The sequence below is a fragment of the Neophocaena asiaeorientalis genome, unplaced genomic scaffold, assembly GCF_003031525.2.
Source record: "Neophocaena asiaeorientalis asiaeorientalis breed wild unplaced genomic scaffold, Neophocaena_asiaeorientalis_V1.1 scaffold70, whole genome shotgun sequence".
NCBI classification, from domain to species: Eukaryota; Metazoa; Chordata; class Mammalia; order Artiodactyla; family Phocoenidae; genus Neophocaena; species Neophocaena asiaeorientalis.
Window position 1 is genome coordinate 783,905 of NW_020175410.1, and position 20,021 is coordinate 803,925.

At 39.6% G+C, this 20,021-nt stretch overlaps 2 protein-coding genes across 6 annotated transcripts in view; one reads left to right on the plus strand and one right to left on the minus strand.

Moving 5' to 3' along the window:
* BZW2 (basic leucine zipper and W2 domains 2) overlaps positions 1 to 8,408 on the minus strand; it is a 60,041-nt gene extending 51,633 nt beyond the window's left edge. The window contains exons 1-2 of one of the 4 annotated variants that reach the window (XM_024766986.1): positions 6,958 to 8,408; positions 6,031 to 6,068 (exon numbers count right to left, since the gene is read on the minus strand). Coding sequence is in view for 2 of the 4 variants with exons in the window: in XM_024766984.1 (XP_024622752.1) it covers positions 6,958 to 7,073 (116 nt within the window). In the remaining 2 variants the exon portion in view is untranslated. Of the gene's footprint in view, positions 1 to 1,292; positions 1,451 to 6,030; positions 6,224 to 6,957 lie in introns of those variants that run through there. The other 3 variants (XM_024766984.1, XM_024766988.1, XM_024766985.1) reach the window with 3 other exon arrangements.
* The window catches only part of ANKMY2 (ankyrin repeat and MYND domain containing 2), a 35,658-nt gene continuing 21,972 nt past the window's right edge, over positions 6,336 to 20,021 (plus strand). Inside the window, exons 1-3 of one of the 2 annotated variants that reach the window (XM_024766989.1) lie at positions 6,336 to 6,805; positions 13,684 to 13,748; positions 19,564 to 19,702. In XM_024766989.1, the coding sequence (XP_024622757.1) occupies positions 6,739 to 6,805; positions 13,684 to 13,748; positions 19,564 to 19,702 (271 nt within the window). In that variant the 5' untranslated portion in view covers positions 6,336 to 6,738. Of the gene's footprint in view, positions 6,806 to 10,243; positions 10,313 to 13,683; positions 13,749 to 19,563; positions 19,703 to 20,021 lie in introns of those variants that run through there. The other variant, XM_024766990.1, reaches the window with a different exon arrangement.

Genomic DNA, 20,021 nt, shown 5'->3' on the forward strand with positions numbered 1-20,021 from the left:
TTGAAGCCCTGTTGTTTCAGGGGCTGGCGGGTCTTCTCCTAAAGGATAGAGGCCTTTTGGGAACAAATAACATGTCTTATCATTTGGGATTCGCTGAAAACAACAGATGCATACCAAGAACTTTCTTATTATTATTAAAAAAAAGTTAATCCTGATTAATATTTTTAATAAGTTAATCCTGAGATAGAATTACTAGAATTATATCTTTTATGAAAGTCTCTCTTGAAAAATAAATCTCTTCCAAAATGTAGGAAGTTGGGCTTACGGCAAATACTAACGTCTATACAATTTTACTTTAAAATGATTTCTTAACTAGGCCTGTAATTGTGTTATTCATCTTCTTCTCAACTGTAAAAACAGGTAGAATTGGCCCTAAAAATAACAATTAATTTTTATATAACATTTTATAGTTCACAGGGGATCCTCAAGTGTCCTCAGAGTCATCCTGTAAGTTTGGTTAGTATCCCTGTTTTATATATGAAGAAAGTGAAAGCAAGAGACATTGCCTTGGAAAAGCCATCTCATCACTGAGTCTTGGTTTTCCCACTCTAATTCTCAGAGCTATGGCTGTGCTTGGCTGTCTCCCAGGGCTCATCCATAATCATTTCCTACCAGGTCAGAAGAGGCTACTTAATGGGACTGCTTTACTCCACCATCAACAGACCAGGAAGAGATTTTACTCAGAGGCTGATGAATGTAGTTTTAAGGGCTGCTTTGTCTGCCGGGTCTTTTTAACACAACCCCGCAAAAGATAACCAAATAACAAGAGATAAAAACACCAGTTTTCTAGCTTAAATGTATTTATTGGGAAGGTGAATGCTACCTTTTCCCTTCTGATGCAAAAATAGCTTTCTATTTTTAATTACTGGAACTGTTTTACTATACTCAGAGATAAGAGGCACCAGCCTTGAGTTTTAAATTCCACAGTGACATAGCTAATATAAATATATATGAGTTGAAGGTGGATATACACTAATGTGTGCTTCAGCATTACCTGGCAATGAGACTGGACTGGCTACATTGTCCTTAGACACTGTGAAGGCTTGGCTTTGAAGATTAATTAAATATTCTTTAAGAATGCTTCAAACCAAATCTGGGAAGAAATGTTATAAATGATACCGAAAAATTCCATGTTGGCTTCTGGAAACATTAACATTTCATAACTGCAAAACATTATAAAAGAAACATAAACATCAAGACACGCAAGTTATAAAGTTTTAAGAATTCAGAAAGCAGTTGTCAAAGCAGGCATTTAGTTAAGCAAATCCCGAGGAAGGACGTGGCAGACACACCTGAGTGTGCTTCCGATTTTCATGCAGTGAGATACCTCCTCTAACTATTGCTCATGACATTACCAAAGTACTTCTTTTTTTGGAAATGCCTTCTGACTTGATTTATGTGACACAGAAGAAAATCAGTATCTCCACTTCATTCATGTCTTGATTTTCTCAGTTAAACGAAATATATTTGCACCCCTTGTTGAGACGTGTCTGCAAATTACTTCGTCAGGGTCTAAAAAAGATGAAGATTAGCTGCCAGTAGGATATTCATAAGCTTGTGACACAGCACTGAGATATGCCACCTACCTCTTCGTTTTGTGGAGAAGCTAAAGGGTGATGTGAACAGTTTATGGAAATGCATTGTTCACAAGACAGTCTTTTGCAGATTTAGGTGTAACTGTTTTAACATTAAATGGATAACCGCATAAGCTCAACTCTAAGTATAGAGAAAGAGCATTTGTATCCATATTGCTTTCTCTCTCTCTCTCTCTCTCTCTCTCTTTTTTTTTGGTTTAAACTACAACGACAATTTCTTAGGGGCTGTAATACATCCAGATTTCCTTTTTAAAACTTCCTTATGGAAAATCTCAAACATATCAAAAGCAGAGAGAACAGTCTAATGAAGTCAATGTACTCATTGCCCACCTTCAACCCTTAACAACACAGTGAACTCTGTCTCATTAATACTCTTACTCAGTCCCTGTCCCCCACTGTCACAAAATTATATTGAAGCAAGTCTTAGATGTCCTACCATTTCCCCCCCTTAAACAATTCAGTACATATCTCTAAAAGATAAGGGACCTTTTAAACATATAACCACAATATTAGTTTCAAAGAAAATAAAAATCCTTAATATCATCAAATATCCACTCAGTCAAGAAATGTACCTAAGAAAAGAAAGTTAAATGTCAAGGAAAACATTACCCCAAAAGTTACAACACTCAAAAATGAGCTATTACACTGCAATAAAAAGAAAAAGGCATTCTCTTAAAGCACAGAGCTATACGTCAAGGGCTTCAAAGAGGGAGTCCAGGAATGGTCTGCAAAATTTGTAACATGTACATATGAACAATTTTTTTTTTCTTGGTTGGTAGCATTCATCAGAATGTCAAGCAGCTTGAGACCGAAAACATTTACAGACCTTCTGCCCTTGGTTATGACTGTGTGTGCTTAGGGCCACATCACCTCACATTGCCGGGAAGGATTAGTCAAGTAGGGAAACAAATCCACCTAAAATAACTTGGAGATCAAACTGAATTCAACTCAGCATGTACTGAGCATACACTAGGTGCGAGACGTGGGTCACAATCTTGAGAAGCAAAGGTAAACTAATTCTAGTTAATTTACAGTCTAGAAGGAGAAGGGGTCAAATAGATTACCAAAAACTGAACTAGGATGTCATGAAAAAGGTGCCTGCCTTAGGTTATTTTCATGGGGATCCAGATGAAGAAGCAAAGATGATGTTAATTTCGGGGTGCAAGGCGGGTGGGGACCAGGGCTCCTAAGAAGATAGGAGAAAATTAGAGGATGTCAGCAACTGTACCAGCAACTCCTGAGGAAAGATTGTTCTTATCGCCCTGGCTGAGGGACGGGAATAAAAATGTTTACTAGGGCCTGTATTCCCCTCCTGGATGGGGTGGGAGAGGGGACCATGAAAGTATCTTGAAAGCTGACACTTCATCAGATCTGGGAAGGAGAGAAAGACTCGGTAAAGAGGGAAGGGAGGTCACTCCAAGAAGAGAAAAGCAGGAACAAAGGGGTGGAAACTACTGGCATGTTAGGGAATCAGCAGTGAGGTGACCTTAGAGCAGAGTATGTGGGAGGGGCTGGCTGACTGGAAATGCCGGCTGGGACCAGAAGTCGGAGCCTCCTAGACCGAACCTGGGCTGGTGGAGAGGAACCAGAAGTACGAGACCAGAGCCTCTATTCTGCGGCAGGTGGCGAGCCATTGACATGCTTTAAGTGAATCAGTTCTGTCTTTACAAAGTATGTCTCATCCTTGGGTGCATGATGAGTGCTCAGTGTATATTGGTGGTGGTGCCTTAATGGTGGTGCCTTGAATGAGCTGGCTGGAAAGCAGGCTACTTAGGAATCCATTGCAACAGGCCAAGAGACGTCCAGGGTGGTAGCAGTAGAAAAAGGGATGATGGGGACACATATAAGGATTTCATACATTTCAGAAATCATTATTTTTTAAAAGGAGAAGAAAGAAACAGAGACCAAAGCAACACATAAATTCTATTGCATATTGTGGAACAATGTGTTAGTATGCTCTCATTTCTGTAAGAAAAAAAAAAAGTGGAACTATACATATAAGCTATATAAACACATACAATTTCTCAGAAAGGTATGAGAAAAATAGACACCATGGGTTGTAGGGCATGGAGAAGAAACTGTGCAAAGAGGTCAGAGAGTCTTTTGTACCTTTGTCACGCTAAACCACATGAATGTGTTATCTATTAGCTAAAGAATATATAATTTCCCCCTTATTGCTAGCCACAGAGATAGAGAATAATGAAAAGCGAAAAGGTTTTGGAGACAGATCTAGGTTCCAATTTTGGCTCTGATACTTCCAAACTGTGGGTCTGTGGGCAAATTAACTTCTTTTTGTTTCTGTCCTCTTATTTTCAGAAACAGGGGTAATACTGGCTAATTCCTAGGTCGCTACAACAATGATTAAACAAATCTTATAACAAAGCATCTGGTAGAATATCGGCACAGACTAAGGACACAATAAGTAGTAGCTATTTTATTACCAACAAAACTCCTTTGATGGGAATACATTCTTAATACAAAAAAAGTTCCTTGATCTAGTCTAAGGTATGGTCATTAGCTAATCTTATTCCTACATTAAATATTAACACTGGCCAAAAACGATTAATGGAATCCATCTGATGAACACAATCCATTACGTATCTGCTTCTAGAAATTTAAACTTAACATATTATTTATATACATTTCTAGGCAGATGTTAGCTTTTTTACTTTAAATGTCATTGACTCTAGCTTTACTGAATTCATGTACTCACAGAGGACTAAATACCAAGGAGGTGCCATAAGGCACCAGGAAAATAGATAATAAGTTGCTATCCTCGAGGAACTGACAACTTCAGTGAGACAAACAGGTGTGACCTTCAAGTAACCATGGCCCCAATTTGGCACAAGAGATGGAAATACTGTCAATGAAGCACCCAATTCTGTAACATCCCTTGTAAAATGTTAAGTCACATGGTAAGGAAAGGTTACTCCGCAAGCATTTTCTTAGGTCTCTGGGTTTCTTCTTCATAATACTGTGTTTTCAATCAGTTGTAACTGTGGCAATAGCAGTATTCTAAGTGTTACAAAAGATGGGTCACTCAAAAGCCTTACTACTTGTTTGAACAGTCACATCATTATTAAAGCATTCCCAAACAAAAGTTTCTTTGTTATACATTGCGATGAATAATTTCAAACCATTTTCATGTGATATGTTCTGGCTCAGATCTGCCCCAGCCTGTAAAGATGAAGCCTTAGACAAGAAAACATCTGGGATTTGGGGAAAAAATTTTGTTAAAGGCAGGAAATAATGAACATCTTCCAGGATTTCACAAGTGTTAGTGAATGCTTCCAAGAAATGAAGGCGTAAGGCCAGAGGAAAATACACTTCACTTCATATATGGCACAGCGGGGAGAAAGTGATGGTATGGGGGGGATGCTTAACAAAAAAAATCTACATAATTATACAAATATTTCTCTTTGAAGCAGACGCGTCTTGGGAGAAACACTAATACTAGACTGTAGAGAAACAACAGTAAACACTAATTTCTACAGAAGCTTTCGCTGATGCTGTAAATATGTTATGGATGTGCACCCGGGAGGAACGACTGACTTCGTATTAGCAAGCAAGTCCTGTCTCTGAGTCACAGGAGGGTACACGCTTGTATTTGGCTCCTGGCTTCCTATAGTGAAAGCCTGAAGCTACATATTACAGTTGAATGAAGGTTGGATTAAGAGGCTAATCTAATGCTATATATAGACAGCAACACCAATTTAATCTCCGCCCCTTCTCCCTCCCCTTCCTATTTCCATAAATCTCAAGATCTGAGTTACAAAGAGACTGGGAACTCTAGAAGAGAGAAGAGGCCCTCCTTCCCCCCCTCATCCCCGGCTGTCTTTCATAAACGAAGTATTAGTTCAAGTGTAAATTGCTTCCAAACGTCCTTAACGGGCACCATAGAGCGATCAGATCCGGTTTTCTTCTACAGCTCCCACAGACGCCAGAGGAGATGACAAGTGGGGGTGGGTGGGTGGAGGGGTGAGGAGGGCAGGTTGCCAAATGAGAACTACCTTCTCCCGAGACTACTCTCACATGCGTTCATCTCGCTCGTAATGGGAGGCTCTCCTCTCCACCCCACCCCGAGTCCAAAGCCTCAACCCTGGTTTCCCCAGGAGTTACATCTGGCGATGCCACGCACGGGACGATGGGCACCCGCCACTTCCCACCTCGTGGCCGGCGCCTGGCCGCTCTCGGTCTCCCGGGACGGCCAAATGTGGCAAGTGGCGGGTCTTCACTCCGAGGCACTGATACGCGGTATAAGTGATGGTAATGGGGTGGAGGGGCGGCTTCCCCACCGAGAGGAAGGAAGCCGCCCCAGCAGGCACATGCTTCCTTAGGGCCAGCACCGGCAGGGGGGAAGCTCCCGGTGGGGCTCTGGCTCCGGCTGTCGAAGGCTTCCCGGCTCCCCCGCTGCCCTACCTGGGCTGCTTCTCACCTGTCCGAGGAGGTAGCGGCGACGCGCGAGGCTGGGGGCTGCAGCGATTCCGGCAGCGGCGGTGGCAGCGGCGGCAGTGGTGGCGGCAGACAATGGAGGAGTGAAGGACAGACACATTGACACCGACACACTGAGCTCGGCGCAGACCCGCCTACCACGCCGCCCCGCCTCCCAGCCCGCCCCCGTCCCGGGCCGCTCCACTCCCTGGGAAATGAAGGGGGGTGTATAGCGAGAGCAAGGGAGATGCATGCCCCTAGCAGAAACTGCCGAACACAGAAATTCCAGAAAGAGAATTTAAATACTGTGTGTCCCTAAATACGTGCACCGGAAAGGATGGCGGTGGGAGACGTGTAACAGGCATTTAATTTCCCCCCTCTGATTTTCTCCATTTGGTTTTTCCTTCCCAGGCTGTTCCAATGGGAGAATCTCGCTGCCGCCTCCTGCAGCTCCTCCTCCCGGCCGGGCCAATGACTCGCGGGGGGCGGAGACTACTGCTGGGCCTGCAGAGACTGCCCGCCCGGCTCGCCCGAGCTCGCCCGCTGCTCGCCAGCCCCTGGGAGGGTGGAGAGAATTCGAACGCTTCCGCGGTTGGCTACTTAATGTCCTAGTCTCAAGTTGCCTAACCTTGCGGCTGGCGTTCCTAATACAGACACGTCGTTTCTTTTTAATACTCCCAAAGAAACAATACCTGTCAAGCTGGCGGAAGCAATGGTTCACATAAAGAAAGGCGAGCTGACCCAGGAGGAAAAGGATCTGCTGGAAGTCATCGGAAAAGGTGTGGGTGCTGGGCTGCGGCGGGGGCGCTGCCTGCCTGGCCTGGGAGGGAAGGGGGGCGTGGCGGAGCCCGGGCGGCGCCCCCGGCCCGGCTGACCCTGGGTTGCGGTTTTGCGAGGCTGACATCCTGCCACCGGGAAACAGCACTCCTACCTTTGATCTGGGACCGGTTGCGGGGGCGGAGAGGTGGGGAAGGAGAAGCGCCGCTGGGACGGGAGCGGAGGTTGCAGACGTTCGTCTTCTAAATCAGCTTTTGGAAGGGTGCACATTTCCAGGCTCCACTTCGGATGATAATGAGCGACCCGGGGTGGGCCCTCAGAATGTGCATTCTTCAAAACTCCTAAGGTGATTTTGACCACAGTCTGTCTGGGCGGTAGTGGCCTGGAAGTTTCAGGTTCTTAGATCGGTGTCTGAGGGCCGTTTCGACTTCCGGAGGCCGAAAGATCTGGATCCCTTGGCTGTCCCCGCCCTCGCTTGGGGCGGGTGGAGGGAGCTCCTAAGGAGAAGGGTTCTTTACAAGGGCACAAAACAAGGTCTGTAATTTGCCGCATTGAGGCTTCTGAGTCCAGGGCCACCCTGGCTTCCTTCCAGAAACCCCCGGCCGCCGCTGGAACTCGCAGAACAGCGAGGGGGCTGGGGAGGCGTCCACACCGCTCCGCGCACTTCGCAGGGCTGCGACCTTCTAATCGCGCTCTTCCGCGCTTTCCCTTCCATTCTCCCAACGCGCGTCCCACTTCCGCCGCTCTGGGTCCTAGGGAGGGAGACGCAGGCCCCGGGGACGAGCCAGAAGCCATGTTTTCCGCTCCGTCTCCGAGTGGACGTCCCAGAAGAGTTCCCGAAGTCCCGTTACCTGGCAGGTGACAACAGCGTGACTACGTGGCTTCTGCACTGTCACGGCGCGGCGATACGGATGTGTGGGAACTGCGGGCATTGTTCATTTGGCTGTTTTAAGCTCCCTCGAACGGCAGAGGAGCCAGTCATTGCAACATAAACTTCCCAATTTCCAGTCTTTCTTTTTTTCTAAGTAGCCTGGCTCCCATCTGGACCTACAGAGAGAAAGGCACATGTATTCTTTATACTGACAAGAAAAGTCTAAACGTAAAGGAGAGAAATATCGAATTGGAACTCAACAGGTGCTCATGAGCTGAGCCCACTCCATCTGATCTCGACAGGCTGAACTCAGTCACAGCTGTAATTTGCTATGATGTGTTCTTTGCCTAGAATTGTGGGACTTGGAGTTGTTGCAGATTGTTTGTCCAGCACGGTCCTCGCTGACCTGTTTGGCACTGCAGTCTCCCTTTTCTGCCTGTCTCTGGTTCATGTCTCCGTGCCTTTGGTGGCCCTGGGTTTCAGCTCAGCAACCATGTGAGTCTCAGCTCTGTGCCAAGTACAGTGCTGGGCAAAAAAAGGAGACAACGCATCAACTTATAATCCACCAGGGATGCAAATTCTGTTTTTAAGCAGTCCAGAGCTATCACCCTCTCTCAAAAGTGTAAACAAGTGAGCAGTTTTATAAAGGGGGTCTCTGAAAGCGGCAGGTGGTGTGTGTGGAGACGTAGGGATACATTATTAGGTGTCCACTAGTTTTTATTTTTTAAAATTAAATAAAAGAATTAATGTGAATTTTGCCTGGTTAGCACTGTGATTTTTTTCTGGGCCTACATCGTGCAACAAATTACACGGACACTGTCTCACCTATTTAATTGGTCCAAGCTGATGGGAGAAGAAGTGAGATAGACATAGTATGTGATACATTCTTGTCAAGTGAAGGTCTGTGGGACATTACCATACTCTTAAAAAAATGTAATGGGAGATAAGAGAAAGTAACAACCATAGCCAACTTATACTGATCGTTACTTTGGGCCTGGCATAATTCTTAGCACTTTACATATATCCATGCGTTTAAACTTGATAAGCTAGGAATTATTTTTAAGCTACAACATTATGAGGGACAGCATAGGATGGTAGTTAACCTTTCAAGTCTGATTTGGAATCCTACCTCATTCATTTGCTGGTGACTTGGCCTTGGGCAAATTACTGTTTCTGAGCCTTAGGTTCTCCATGTGAAAAATGGTACCCACCTCACAACACTGCTATAAGGATAAAATGAGTTAGTATGAGTAATGTGTTTAAAATACTCTATTGGCTATTATTATGGTAAATATGGCAGTCTCTACTTGATAGAGAAGAAACCAAGAAACTGAAAAGTTCAAATAGCTTGCCCAATATAATACAGGTAATAAGTGGCAGAGCAGAGATATCATATGGCCCACAGTCCTAGAAATATGCTGGACTTGAAAACAAACTAAACAAAATGAAAAAATGAAACCAGCACCAGAGTCCATACCATATCTTATTCACTTTGAGAGGCAATTTAATTGCAGCAAAATATTTTCATCTGTCAAGTTAAATTAATTTTAATTGTAAACGTCATTGATTTTGTAGTTTTGTGTGCATTTAAAATTTGTAAAATAATTTTTGGCTTACAGTTGAACGAAGCTCATAAGCAAAGTTTATATTCGTACTCATAAGAAGCAATTTTCTTTAAAGGAGGTGAGTAAAGTTCTGATATTTTTCCCTTCAGTACATTTCTCAACTTGGAGAACCACTGGCTTAGTCAGTACTAGTACGTGGAACTAACAATAAGTTTCCAGCCACGTGTGACCTGTCATCTTGGCCAATCTGGAATAAACTCAACAAATTTTTGAGTTCTCCCTCCGGCTAACCACTGCCCTCCAGAAGTTAAGCCGATTGTAAGTGGGACTTACAGTCCAGAGAATACTGCACATTGCTACCAGACACTTTTAGACAATTTCTTCTTCTGAGTAAATACACATCCTAGGTATTCTACAGGTTGTTTATTTGTTAGAATGCCAAAAAGAAGTTCCAGATGAAACTGAGAAGCTGTTTCTCACATATCCATTTAAATGATAGTCACTAACAGCATCCATTTCACAACATTTCAGAAGAGAAATGAAATCACTTAAGCACAGTTAACTGGGTTATATTATTTGTAGATTGACCCATTCTTCTAAGCTCTGATATCTTTTTCATTAAACACTGAGGAAGCACTATTTCAAAATAAATTAAACTTTAAGAATATAAACCAGAAAGTCTTTCATTACTTATCTTGTTTAGTACTTGAAATCCCTGGGATCACTGTTGCCAATTTCACAAGAAAGTAACATAATTATTTTTTTTATTATTATTGTTTGTGTTAAAGGAGATGTGAAGCGGACTTGGACAATAAGGTTTATTCTACCAATTTTATTGGAGTATAACTAAAGTATGATAAATGGTACATATTTCAAGTGTACAGTTTTTTAAAAGTCAGTTTTGACATAAGTATACATCCATGAAACCACTGCAATCTAGACAGTGAACAGTTCTGTCACTCCCAAAAGGTTCTACATACCCATTTGTAATCTGTCACTCCCTCCACCCCTGTCTCCAGGCAACCACTGATAGATGTCACTATTGATTAGATTTCTCTATTCTGGAATTTTATGTAAGTGGAATTATACAGTAAGTATAATAAATATTCCTTTTTTTTTTGCATGACATTTCACTCAGCATCATGATATTGATGTTCATCCATACTGCACCAATAATTTGTTTCTTATTTTTTTCTTTTATTTTCTATATATGGATATAACTACTATTTGCTTATCTGGTGACACTGATAGACATTTCAGTTTACAATTTGGGGCTGTTAAGAGATCCTGCTCTAAGGTCCTGTGTAGTTAATAATGTTATTTCTAGTACCTCTGGTATATAGAAAGATTCAGGTCTACTAATAATTATAGAATAGAGTTAAAGGACAAATTTAAATTCAAATACATAGTTACCATTAACTATATGACTGGGCAGGTTTTGCAACCTCTGTGGGCTTCATTGTCTTCCTTTACAAAACAACAGCTCTTTTAGTTACTCTAATTTTTATATAGTGATTCATAATCCTAACTTGAAGACATTTTGTTACAAAGTCTAAAAATAGATACACATAGGAGAATTTAGAAACTTTACACTTAAACAGATTCACTATTTCAAAATGTATGTTGTAATTAGAAGTCTATTTTAAAATACATTTATAACTATGTATCTATGATTAAGTCTGTATCCATATATTATTTTTAAATTCAGACACTTTAATTTATACATGATTTTACTTATACATAAATGTAACAGCAACTAACAAGCCAATCGTTTTTTAAATACTTAACTTAGATATAGATTCCTCAAAACATTCCTGTTGAGGGATCCCACTAAGTGATTGAAACTCATAAATATTCAGATCTCATGACTATCTGATGGATTGCTGGAAACAGAAAATGACACGTTAGTTTGTTTCTCCCTTTTTGTTTGTTTTGGCTACTTCTCCTTGTCTTCAGTAGAGACCAGTGGTCCCAAACTAGATATTAGAAATGTCGCAATGAATTATATTATGCTGCTGTAAATATAAATAACAAGAGCATCTAATATGCACTGAGGTTGTACCCTGTGCCCCGCACCAAGACAAGCCCTTAGTCCTAAGAACACTGTGGGATGGATGTTATTATTTCTGCTTCCTATATAAGAAAACTGAGGGTTTTATAGGACTTGTTCAGTTTTATAGTACTTGTTCAGTTTTATAGTGGTCCTGAAAGGGCTCTAGTGTGATATAAGAGAGGGCAGTAACAGTGAGAATATCACTCTTATCATCATCTCTTCTCTGCTAAAATGCTGGTCCATCCAGATAAGTTATCTATCCCACCCTAATGGAGCAGGTTGGGTTGTGTTTTCTTCTCTGGAGAAGCTTGGAGAAATTCTCACAAGGGAAACAAATTATTAAATATTATTTTCATCAGTTATGTCTATTCTTTTTTGTCTCCAATGAGGATAAATGTTGACTCATTTCCCATCCCCCTTATAGTACCACATCCCCTCATCTTAAGAGTTTGTTAAATCAGATTTAACATATTTCTTTCCCAAGTAAAGCAAATAATCTTTTAATTGCAAAATATTGTTTGAGAGTATACTATGCACAGTAAGGAATGACAAAAAATAAAAATCCTTCTGTGTAAACTATGTATTTCCCATTTCCATGCTATTCTAGACCTTCTACAGTTTCTTAATGTCATTAAATTAGGAACTCCAAGTTAGAAATCATCAAAAGTTTTTCCTCTTGTGGGTATTTTGCTCATCTATTTTCCAAAATATGTTTTCATTCTCTAGAAGCCCAAACAGTTTCAGAAAAATTTTCCCATCCTGGTCCCTGCATTTCAAAAGACTAACTGGTATTCCATGGTATGTGAGTGAACAACTCACTTTTTTTTTTAATTGCCCTGCGATTGGACAGATTTATCATGCATTGTTAGCCACTGGGCTAAACATTTTATAGAATTGTTGGCCTGTTGTCTAATATGAGCCAAATGTTTATGATTGCAATCCCCATCCTTTCCCTAACATATAGCAGGCTCTGGCATGATCACAATCCCTGTAGTATTCTCCCTTTATTGCATAAACATGTCTCAGTCAGATGGAAAATAACTTCAGTTATTCCTCAGTGGATAATGGGGTTCAGCTGAAGCATCTTCCTCAAGTGAAATTGGTGTGCAGGAGTTTGTTCTAATTCCTTTCCAAAGATGTTTGAGAATCTCTGGTGAGAAGCCACAGGTATGGATAAGCTGCCCTGCACAACTTGCTTGCATGCTTGAAGGCTTTCCCCTCTCCCTCTGTAGCCATTCAGCCAGTGATACCAACTGCCCAGGTGGAGTGTGGGACCAGACAAATGAACTATTGGCACAATAGCTGCTGTCATAATTCGGGGCCTCGTAGATCACTCACTTGACATTTCCCCAGCTGAGCTATTTCGCTATCAATCTAGGAGACATTTCTGTATCTCCCCTCTGTTGGTGAGGGGCACTCAGACCATGTGCCTAAGAAGCAGGTTGGGTAGAAAGAAGCAGGCTAAGCTTCATTCTGCATTCCACCTTTAGCTCTAGAAGAATTGCAAAGTTTAACACATTCTTGAACTATAATTCTAAATTTAAAGACAAGAAATAACTCCTAGTTGAGGATGCTTCTATTCTTTTATGTCCTTTTAGAGGAGAGGCTTATCTCATCCTTTCTCCCTGAGAACATGCAATTTCATTATCCTGTTCCCTGTCACACCAGAAATTTTTTGGCAGAACATGTGATTGGCTCCTATTAAGGATGATAATAGCAACATTCTCTCCTGCAACTATGCCTTAGTATGCCTTACAGAAGGCTGGAAAACCTGATAGTCGTGGCCCAATTACAGCTTATTTACAAATTTACAGAGACTGACCTTCAGGTTTACATCAGATGGCTTTCAGTATGAGAGTCTGAATACTGACCATATGGCACTTTTATATAGTACGAGGCATAAAAGATACATTTACCTCAGCATTTCCAAACCAAGAATTCTATTAGGAGCGTGCCATCAATTCACAGGACGTAGTGGTGACAAGGTACATAAATACTGACTGTATTTTGAACTGTTATTACATTGACTGTAATTTAAGCTTCAGATGGTGGGTTGGATTAGATGCCCTTTAAGATTTGTTTCAGTATTAAAAGTGTTATGCTTTGTGGTTATTGTATTGCTGCCAAAAGGAAAATGTGGCCAGTTTAATATACTATAAGGCCAGTGGAAGTAAAAACAAGATGCAGCTATTTTAGTCTATATGTATCTGTTCTCTGGGATAATTACTTTGCAGAATAAACAGTATGCGATTGATGCTTTATTTCTTAGCAACCTGACCTGACTCATCTTAGTTTTACAGATAACCCTTTGAAGTCTGTTTCCTTGACGTTAGATTTTTTTTCTGTTCTAGATATAAAAAACCTTTGTACTTTCTTTATTTTTTTTTTAAGGTACTGTCCAAGAAGCTGGAACATTGTTAGCCAGCAAGAATGTTCATGTCAACTGCTTGGATGAGGTAAAATTTAAAACATTTAATAAAGTTTTACTTCCTATGAGAATGGATAAAATCTAATAATAAGAGTTGTTTTCTAGCATTTGTGCTCAAGTTATACCAAGCTCTAAAGCAAATGTCAGCAGACAGGTTGCAAAAGATAATAAGGATGTAAAAACATGTTTAATTTTACTGGTAATCGAATAAGTGACCGTTAAACCAATTCCATATCATTTCTTGTGAAACATTGGACTTTTATATGCTACTGGATTAGGTATAAATTGGCATCATGTTCTGGAGAAAATTTTAGAATATTTCTCATTTTTAAATGTATATACCTTTGATCCAGCAATTCTACTTCTCGGGAGGGTTAACTGACCTAAACTCAACTTTCTAGAATTGCAATCCAGAATAACTTTCTGAGATGGTAGTTTCTCTTCAGAGCTGTCCAGTATGGCAGCCATTAGCCATGTGTGGCTAGTAGATATTATACAGGACAGTTCTAGTACTAGAACATTAACTGAATTTCAGTTTCTCATGCAGCAAAGGAGGTGTTTTGTTAACCCTTTACCCGCACATGGGTAGTAAAGTTAATATCAGACAAAATAAAGTTTAAAGGGCTTCTCCTGGTGGCGCAGTGGTTGAGAGTCCGTCTGCCGATGCAGGGGACACGGGTTCATGCCCCGGTCCGGGAAGATCCCACGTGCCGCGGAGCAGCTGGGCCCGTGAGCCTTGGCCGCTAAGCCTGCACATCCAGAGCCTGTGCTCCACAACGGGAGAGGCCACAACAGTGAGAGTCCCGCGTACCGCAAAAAAAAAGTTTAAAGCAAAAAAAAAAAACAAAAAAAGATGAAGACTCTTTCTTATAGAAAGTTGATAAACCACCAGGAATATACCAGCCTTAAGCCTTCACTAATAATCTTATAAGCTTTGAGGTTTATAAAGAAAAAAGTAGAATTCAAAGGAGAAATTTGTAAGACCACGATAGCATCTTTTAGAAAATGGTAAGTTAAGTAGAAAAAAGTATTCAAGGGATGGAAAATTTGAATAACCTAACAGTCTATGCACTTTATATAAGACAGAAATAGTACATCTCCATTTACATTTAACACTGTTAAAAACTGGTTTATGGGCTTCCCTGGTGGCGCAGTGGTTGAGAGTCCGCCTGCCGATGCAGGGGACACGGGTTCGTGCCCCGGTCCGGGAAGATCCCACATGCCGCGGAGCAGCTGGGCCCGTGAGCCATGGCCGTTGAGCCTGCGCGTCCGGAGCCTGTGCTCTGCAACGGGAGAGGCCACACAGTGAGAGAGGAACAGGGCGGGGCTCCTCTTCATCGCGGCGTGCGGGCTTCTCATTGCGGTGGCTTCTCTTGTTGCGGAGCACAGGCTGTAGGTGCGTGGGATTCAGTAGTTGCGGCACTCGGGCTCAGTTGTTGAGGCTCTCGAGCTTAGTTGCTCCGCGGCACGTGGGATCTTCCCGGACCAGGGCTCGAACCTGTGTTCCCTGCATTGGCAAGCGGATTCTTAATGACTGCGCCACCAGGGAAGTCCTGTATTATACTATTTTGTAAAGGAAAAATTTAACTAACTTTAAACAAGTTTACCAAATGCAATATAACACTGAAAATAAACAAAAATATGTTCCAAAGAATAAAACATATAACCTGAATGTTTTTAAAAATTCTGAATAGTTCTTGGGTAAAAGAAGAAATAGAAATTTCCTACTATAAACAACTGAAAACACAACATTTATCAAAAGCTACTGTTTCTCAAAAGCTGTGTCATGTGGCCAAAGTCATATTCAGAGGAAATTTTGTAGCACTTGTTATTGTACTTTAAATCTTTGTGTTGTTCTGAGCTTTCAACTCATGAAATTAGATAAAAAGAATAAAGTATACTCAGAAAATATAAGAAGTGAGTTAAGAAAAATAAAATAGAAATAAAAAAAATTTTAAGCCATCAAGCACAAGCAACAAAAGAAAAAATAAAGAAAAAATAAAAATTAAAACCTTTGTGCTTCAAAGCACACCATCCAGAAAGTAAAAATAAAACCCACAGAATGGTTTTACAAATCATATCTGGTAAGGGACTTGTAACTAGAACGTATTAAGAACTCGTACAACTCAATAATAAAAATGGCAAATAACCCTATTAAAAAATGGGCAAAGGATCTTCTTCTTCTGAAGAAGACATATGAATAACCAATATGCACATGAAAAACGGCTCAAAATTAGCTGCCAGGGAAATGCAAATCAAAACCACAATGAGGGCTTCCCTGGTGGCAGAGTGGTTGAGAGTCTGCCAGCCGATGCAGGAGACATGGGTTCATGCCCCGGTCTGGGAAGATCCCACATGCAGCGGAGCGGCTGGGCCCGTGAGCCATGGCCACTGAACCTGCGCGTCCGGAGCCTGTGCTCTGCAACGGGAGAGGCCACAACAGTGAGAGGCCCGCGTACCGCAAAAAAAAAAAAACACAATGAGAGGCCACTTTACACCCACTAGGATGGCAATAATAAAAATATATATATATAGATAATAACAAGTATTAGTGAGGATGTGGAGAAGCTGGAACCCTCGTGCTTTGCTGGTAGGAATATAAAATGGTGCAGCTGCTCTTTAAAATGGGTTGACAATTCCTTAAATGATTAAACATAGAGTTACCATATAACTCAGCAATCCTAGGTATGTAACTAAGAAAAATAAAACATATGACAATACAAAAACTTGAACATGAATGTTTATAGCAGCATTATTCATAAGAGCCAAAGGTGGAAACAGTCCAAACATCCATCAACTGATAAGTGGATAAACACAGTGTAGTATATCCATGCAACAGAATATTATTCAGTCACAAAAAGGAATGAAGTCCTGGTGCATGCTACAACATGGGTGAATTTCAAAAACATTCTGCCAAGTGAAAGAAGCCAATCAAACAAGACTAATATTGTATGATTTCATGTATAGGAGATGTCCGAAATGGGCAAGTTCATAGACACAGAAAGTAGATTAGTGGTTGCCTAAGGCTGCGTAATGGGATGGGGAGGGGTAACAGGAATGACTGCTAATAGGTATGGTATTTCATTTGGTTTTGACAAAAATATTCTAAAATTGATTGTGGTGATGGTTGCACAACTCTGAAAATACTTAAAACTATTTAATTGTAACGTTAAATGAGTAAATTATATCACAGTGAAGCTGTTAAAAAAGAAAAGATAAAACAAAGTTATCAATTTAAGACCAAAAAAATAGACACAATTTGGAAAGTATAAGCAAGAAAATAATAAATAAACACCAAGGAAGTGAGAGCATAACTGCAATTATAAGAGGAATTGTCATAACTTTTTAAAGCCAATTCATTTGAAAACCCATATGAAAGTAGTGATTTTTTAGAAAAATAAAAATGAACGTATTTATCCCATATAGAAATAGAAAAACTGGGATAATTAAGGAAGATTTGTATAAATGTATTTAAGTGCCAACTACCTTCTAAAGCTGCACACCTGAGTAAGCTTTACAAAACATTCAAGGACTATTTAATTCTCATTTTACACAGATTGTACCATTAGTTCATAAAAAGACGGGAAACTGCCTAACTCATTTGATAAAGTTAGCATAATGCTGATGCCAAAACAGGAAGAAGCCCAAGCAAACTGTGGGCTCAATTCACTTTGTAAATACAGATGCAAAAACACTATATAAAATATTACCAACTTGATCCAGTAGTGTATCAAAAGAATAATAAGACTTAACCAAGTAAGGTTTCTCCAAGAATGATAGGATGGTTCAGTTTAGAAAAAATTCACTATATTACAGAATAAAAGAGAAATATGATCATCTCAATAGATATAATGCATTAAAAACCCTTTTAACAACTTAAGATAGAATGGCTTTTCTGTAACTTGAATAAGTTTGCAGAAACCTTCCACAAGCATTGGCATCCTACTTAATGTTAAAACATGAGACACACTCCTGTACTTAATGTTTAAACCTAGGGGCACCAGATTCAAGACAAGGAGGTTCCTGGAGCTTCTATGAGTGAGCTGCGCACAGATTTGGCCTCCTTGGTATTCCTTGAACCCAATGCTCCTCTCCCTCAAAGAGTTTTACACTTGCATTCTCTTTACTGGAGCATTCTTCCTCTAGTTATTTACATCCTTTGCTCCTTCCAGGGCTTTGTTCAAATGTCACCTGCTCAGAGGGACATTCTTTGACTGTCCTTTTAAAAATAACAATCTCGTCTTACCTTCTGCCATTCCCTCTCCCCCTTACTCGATGCTGTTTCCCTATAGCACTTATTATCACCATCTGCCTTGTCACCCCTACTAAAATTTAGTGCCAGGGACTTAGACTTTAGGGGCATGGAATTTTCTCATTGCCACCCACAGTGCATAGATCTGTGTCTGACATATCTTAGGCACTCAATAAATATTTGCTGAATGAATGAATGCTGCATTTAATGATATAGAGTTGTAACTCAATAGACTAATATTGATGAATTCTTTGATTTAAAAATTATGGGAGAGAAACTTTATTTTTAGGATCATCATATTTAAAGTTTTTAAAACTACTAAAGTTTTAATCTCCTTATCATTTTCCCATTACTACTCTCAAGAAACATTGACTACTACTAAGTTGCCTCTTGTAGAACCTTCCTATGATTCTCACATCAACAAGCCTCTGATAATAATAATATTATCTAGATAATAGATATTAAATAGATATCTATTAAATAGATAATAGATAATAATAATAATTAAATAGATAGTAATAATTTAATAATAATTATTATTTATAATTTATTTATAAATTATAATTTATTTATAATTTAATAATAATTAAATAGATATGTATTAAATAGATAATAAATAATATTATCTAGATAATGTCTAGAATCATCAAGAACAATTCAAATTACGTTAGTATTCTAAGATTTGCTAAAAAAAAAGAGATTATGTGTTTTAGAGAGGTTTTCATCCAGAGTAACTCTGAAATTCCAGCACTCAGAGAGTCTCTCCTGGATTCTGAGAAGATTTACTTACAGGGAACATCTCATTTATTTATCCACCAAATAGTATTAGGTACTCAACATATAAAGTTGGATGTTTCATTGGATATGGACAAAACATATGGAGACTAAACAGTGTAGCCTGGTGTAAACACTATCAATCATTTCTCCATATTCATATAATCATATATATAACCAAATCATAAATATGATCAAAATATAAATGTGATTTTGAGCATCATTTTTTTAAAATGAGAACACTCTAATATACATTACCCACATCTTGTTTTTCTCATTGGCAGTAATTCATGGAAATTTTTTCAGTTCAATAGATACAAATGTATTCAATTAGTAACATACTAGTCCGTACTATTCCATGCTATGGATATACCATATTCAACTTTCCCCTTGATAAGCATTCTATTTGCTTTAAGGTTTTTCCTTACTTTTTTCTTTTCTTTTCTTTTTTTAACGCATTTGTATCTGCTTGTTCATTTGTTTCCCCAGGAGCTAAGTATGTGTAGTAGAGATGAAAGCCCTGATAAATTTAAGTTTTGGTCCTTGCCCTGGCCATTTTACTAGTCATGTGAAGTTGAGCAATTCTTCTCTGAATCTGTTTGCTAATCTGTAGAAAACCTCAGGTAATAAAACCATCTTTTTTCTTCAGCAGTTTATGGAAGATCCAAGTGGGGAATTGAGTATAAAAATGCAGATTATAAAGATGATTTTATTAATTCATTTTATTTTGTGTTTTAATTTAATTGCAGGAATTGTTAATAGGCAGGGGGAAAGGTAAATAAGTAAACTTAATACTTTTTTTCCCTTTCTGTTAAAGAATGGAATGACTCCTCTAATGCATGCTGCATATAAAGGAAAACTTGATATGTGCAAATTACTTTTACGACATGGAGCTGATGTAAATTGTCATCAACATGAACATGGATACACAGCCCTCATGTTTGCTGCACTTTCTGGTGAAGTTTTACCATTTATTCTAATATACCAATAATAGTCACCTATACAAATTTGTTTTAAGTATGTGTACATTTTTAAATTAAGCACATTTTTGTTATAGTAATTTTAAGATCATGTCTTGTGGAAAGACATGGTGGGAATCGGTTTTGAAAAGCTATAATGTATGAAGTATGTTATATAGTTTATTTGGTGATGTTTCTTTAGTTATTTAAATCACTTGATTCTTTGTATTGACAATATATTTTGTTTAGAGTTGTGGAGCTAGATCTATTATTCTTACAATTTAGTTCCTTTGCTGTTCTATAGTTTTATATTTTG